At 51.1% G+C, this 4,950-nt stretch overlaps 1 protein-coding gene across 1 annotated transcript; it reads right to left on the reverse strand.

Annotated features, from left to right (window-relative positions):
* Nucleotides 1-1,240: 1,240 nt before the first annotated feature.
* IER5 (immediate early response 5) lies at nucleotides 1,241-3,248 on the reverse strand. The gene has a single exon (XM_028530740.2). The coding sequence runs from the start codon at nucleotides 2,997-2,999 to the stop codon at nucleotides 2,082-2,084; it is 918 nt and encodes a 305-aa protein (XP_028386541.1). The 5' UTR covers nucleotides 3,000-3,248; the 3' UTR covers nucleotides 1,241-2,081.
* Nucleotides 3,249-4,950: the final 1,702 nt, after the last annotated feature.

Genomic DNA, 4,950 nt, shown 5'->3' on the forward strand with positions numbered 1-4,950 from the left:
GAATGTTCAATTCTATGAATAGACTATTATGATGATTGAGCATGAAGGAGAAAGTCCCTTATGCTTCACGAATCACTAATAGATTTGCAAAAAATCAAAGCACTGGCCTACTCAGCTGTGTGAGCAGTTTATGAAGGCATATGCTCCTTTTGCTCAAAGGCCTTAACTCGACTGAAAACTTCGTCTAAACGTTCCTGTCTCTCCCATGTCCTAAACACTCTTTATTCCGTATTTTAAAGTATGCTAGCAACCATGTTTTAAAATGCTGTTCTCTAATTGATTTGCTTCTGAAATCGATTATTAGATACCTTCCAAATATTGAATATTTTGCCTTATCTCAAAAGGCCTCTCAGTCTTGTGAGGAAGCAAACAGATGACTTGTCTGGGATCACCGGAGTGTTTACAACCCCAACGCTGATGTCACCGCTTGGATGACAAAGGCACATCAGGAAGTTTTGCTAAATAAGTTAAATCTGCCCAGCGCTGCAGGGCCTCCTCCGTAGCTGGTTTGGCACCAGCACTTTCCTTTCACTGATGCATTTACTTTCTACAGACAGAACAACAGGAGGAAAAGAGCCCTGAATGCTCGACCCCCCGAGACAGCCGATGGAATGCAGAGGTGGGACTGACCAGCTGGGCCAGTCAGTCTCCTCCGCTTCCCTCTGTCGTTTTTTTAAATTTTTTATTTTTTTTTTTAGTAACAAAGCTGAAAGATGACCCACAGTATATAGTTCAACAGGAAACAGAAAGATTTAGTGAAACAACATTTTTTGCGGATGGGAAAGCCTTCCAAAGTTGGCACTTAAGTTATTTAATATTAAGACACCATCAGATTGAGCTGTAAAAAGTTCAATTGTCCTAAACTGACATTAGCAAAAGGCAGTTGTAGTGGCAAGTTTGAAGAAACTGGGAGGCCACTGATATTAGTATCTAAAAACAGTCCTCCCATCTAGCGGAGAAACCTTAAACGTGTCTCTCTTGATACTTAATGAAGTCAGCAAACAATATCCCCCGTCTGCGCTTGACTGATACTAAGAACCGCACCTTTAGTTTCCCAGCGTGGACCTTAGCTCCCCTCCTCCCCCTTCCCTCCCCGCCCAGGCAGGTGATTACAAACAAAGACACAGTGAAACTGCTTTAAAATATTTAATACGTGTTAGACACGTAAAGTTACATTTTTATACAAAAACCAATACAACAAAGGAGAAAATACTGTACAAAAACCTTGTCAGTTCCCCCAACCTTTATACAACAAAGACTGGAGTCACCGTAGCTACAAAACCATAACGTCTTTCCACTTAGGGGTTCTGTCTGTAAACTTTTGTTTCATTAAACACTTTTAAAAAGCACTGTGTAGTAGTTCTGAGCTAGAGCTTTTAAAATATATCTTTCCTCTATAAACTCCGTATTTCCAAGCTTGAACTCTTCTGTGAAGTTCATCAAGCTTTTCTCCCTGTGGGGAAGACAAGGGCCCCTAAGATTCCCCTTTCCCAGAGTAATCACAGGGTTTAGACGTTTCTTCAGTGAGAGAAAGGTGAGGAGGGAAAGAAATAACACAGGTCTCTACCCCCGGACTAAACCACTCTAGTCTTATAAAATCCTGCGAGGAAAGGCCACTCCCGGGCCGGTACGGGTCTAGCTTTCATGTGAAGGGTGTGTGTAAAGTCCCTTCCTGCCAGCAGAGCGAATGGGGAACTCCCCGGCCCTTTTAGCCGCTTCCTTCTCGGTGCTGCTGGTAAAGGAAAGTCCCTGTCTGCCCCCAGTCTCCCGAACCCTGGGGAAGGGTGATGCATTCCAGAAGGACAAAATAGTCTTAATTCACAAGACAAACTTACATACACAGACACACAAAGTAACAATCGTCCTCTTCCGATAAGCCTCGCACTCCCAAGTCTCGAGAGGCCCCGAGAGAGAGGCCGACAGAGCAGGGCCGCCACGGGCAGTCCCTGCTGCCCCGCGGCACCAGTCTTGCCACACGCTCAGCGCCTACGGTCTCCGCCGCGTCTCGCAGCCAGGAAAGGCCCGGCACTCGCGTCCACGCCCGCTGCTCAACCTCCTGCCCACATGGGGACCGACGGGGCTCAGAAGGCCACGATGGCTGTGCTCCAAGGGTTCATGTCTCTCAGCACCGGCTTATCGCAGCAGATCTGCCCAGGCTCGCTGGCTTCCGGATTGCTCCCCTCTCCCTCGGCTTCCTCCGGGCCGCCCCCGGGGCTTTTTCGTAAGAGTCCTGAGAAGCTGGAACCAAAGATGCTAATGAGGTTAGCCACGTTACCCGTCTCCATCTCCTCCTCCTCTTCCTCCATCCTGCCAGGCTGCTCCTCCAAGTCCCAACGGGGCTTCTTCAGAGGGGTTGAGCCGGGGCAGCCTGCGGGGCCACAGCCGCCCATCCCCGCTGCGCTGCGCTTCCTAGGGCAGACCGGGGGCGGCGCCGGGGGCTTGTCCTCGGCGCAGCGGCCGTCACCGTGGAGAGGTGCGCCCAGCACTCCCTGCTTCTCCCCGCCACCAGGGAGGCAGCCGCAGTAGTGGCGCGCCGCTCGGGGACCCTCAGGGAAGATGTCCAAGCCTCCGGCTGAGTCCCCGGCTGAGTCCCCGGCTTCCTCGGCCGCTGCCTCTGTGCTCTGAAGAGTGTTCCTGGCGCCGGTCAGGGTAGCCTCGGGCTCCAAGTCACCTGCCCGAGGCGTGTCTAGGACTGCGCGGTGTTCCTGCTCCGGCTCGCTCTCTGGCCAGGCGGCGGGAGCGGGCGGCGGGGGCGGCTCCCCCCAGCCCGCTGGGGGCCCGGCCACCAGCTCCCCGGGCAGCTGCGGTGGGGTCCCAGGAGGACCAGCCAGGTAGAGACCGGGGCACGGGTCGCTCAGGTAGACCTGGCGGGCGCTGCGCAGCACCAGTGAGACCAGCAGGTTCTTGTGCAGCTTGATGCCACCGCGCTGGACCCGTGAATTGTAGATCTTGCCCAGGGAGATGCTGACAATGCGGTGTGCCTCCAGCTTGAACTCCATTCTGCCTGCCGCCCCTTCACCAGCGGGCGGGCCGGAGGTGATGGCCGAGTCCGGGCTCCTCTTCAGATATCGGGAGAGGAATTGGAGGCCTCAACAAGTCCGCCCCACGGGTGGACCCTCGGTAACTGAAAACTATAGAGCGAAATCAATGTCGACGACGCCGACGCGCTCGCCGAACCCCACACGACCCCCGCACTACCGACCAACGCTCACTTTCTTGTCCGGTCGCTAAGTGAGCGCAGCGCTCCAGCCCCACAATTTATATAGACTCCTCACCCGCCAATCGAGAAGGGCCGGGCAAGCCGACACGCCCCCGTGAGCTGCGCGCAGCCAATTGGAGCTGGAGGAGGGGCACCAGGGCTGTTCGAACGTCTGTCCCGCGGAGCAGGCTCTTAAAGGGGACGAAGTGTACAGTGAGGGGGCAGGCTGGTGAGGGAACCCGTGCTGAGAGTGATTGATGGGGAAGAGACTTCTGCCACTGTACTGTTTGTAGGTATAGGGTCTGGTTTGTGCGCTGGCTTGTCATAACCGAAACAAAACAAACCTTTGGAACTTTCACCCGAGTATGGAGATGGACTTTGCTCTGCAATAAAGTCCCAATCCTTCCCTGATCATCCTGCCTGCCCCCCACCCATCCCCACCTTCACTTCCAAGGCAGCACACACCTATAAGCTCCTGGCCACCCCTGGCAGCCATGGAGATGACAGCAAAACGTGGCAAAGGATACCCCTGGATAACAAATAGTATTACTACAAATATTTAGCACCTATGGGTTCTGTATGAGTCCCTTACACCCTAGACTCACACACACTCTTAGTATCTGCTAATCCTAAACCCCCCAAAAAGAAAAAATGGGGTTTCTAAAAGTTCCAAAGTTTTGGTTGCTTATCAAGTAATTGCGTCTAGGTACAAAGTTATTGGTTCTCCACTAAAGCCAGCATCCACCGCTTTGCTCTCTAGATTTTAGAACACAGTTGTCACAGAGGTTACGGTGAAAGGTGGTACAGGTTCCCCACAGTGATTTTTCTTCAACAGGAGAACCAGTCACCCTTGGAAAAAGCTAGTAAGTTCTAAAAATACAAATAGAGAAGTCCTGTGTTCTCATTATGATGTCATGATTTTATTTTGTGTCAAGGTAAAAATATAGGAGAAGAGTGTTCCAGAATTCTCTGGTCAGTCAACAACTTAGTCCATCTACTGACCCCTTAGTACATGGTATTAGGGCACAGGAGTGTCCAGGGTCCTGGGCCAGGGCTCCTGGAGTCACTTCCAGGTAGTGCCACTTAAACCCCACCACAGATGTGCCCAGTGACTCTGGGTGAACAACCTTGGCACACTTTCGTTCCTCCAGTTCTACAAGGCAGAAGTCACATAACGCATCTGCTCTGTTGTGCAGAAGATGAACGACAAAGCAGCCCACAATCTGAACCATAAAAATAAGCACAGCTTTTCTGGAGTCTGAGTGGAACAGGTGGCCTGACCGGGGTTCAGCCAAGTGGTGTCTGGGAAGTCTTCACTCAATGTCATTGATAGGTTTTGTGACTTTAAGTGAAACAACTCACAATGAAACCCATTTGTACTATAGGCTGATAGACACAAACAAGAGTGAAGCCCCTATGGCATTTCATCAGCATCACAAAGAAATGTCTTGGAACAAAATGACATTAATCAAAGACCTGCTGTATTTAGTTAAGGGAAATACTAGTGAAAGGTGGGCTTGCTTATGGCCAATTCACTATCCGAGGCCTCCAAAGGATGTGATGGCTCGGGAACCCCACCGACGCCCACAACCGACTGACGGTAACTGAGACATCAGTCCCTGAGACCCGGGGTTCCGCCCCTGTAGGAATTTTCAGTTCACATGAAGAAGGAGATAAAATAATAATACAAATAATTACAAAAGTGAGCTGTGTGTTTTGAGTAATAACGTGAGAAATATTTTCCTATTTTT

Source organism: Phyllostomus discolor, chromosome 14 (assembly GCF_004126475.2).
Source record: "Phyllostomus discolor isolate MPI-MPIP mPhyDis1 chromosome 14, mPhyDis1.pri.v3, whole genome shotgun sequence".
NCBI lineage: Eukaryota > Metazoa > Chordata > Mammalia > Chiroptera > Phyllostomidae > Phyllostomus > Phyllostomus discolor.

What these genes read in the sequence shown, in the direction of transcription:
- IER5 (XM_028530740.2), bottom strand. Translation starts at nt 2,999, where the DNA reads ATGGAGTTCAAGCTGGAGGCACACCGCATTGTCAGCATCTCCCTGGGC.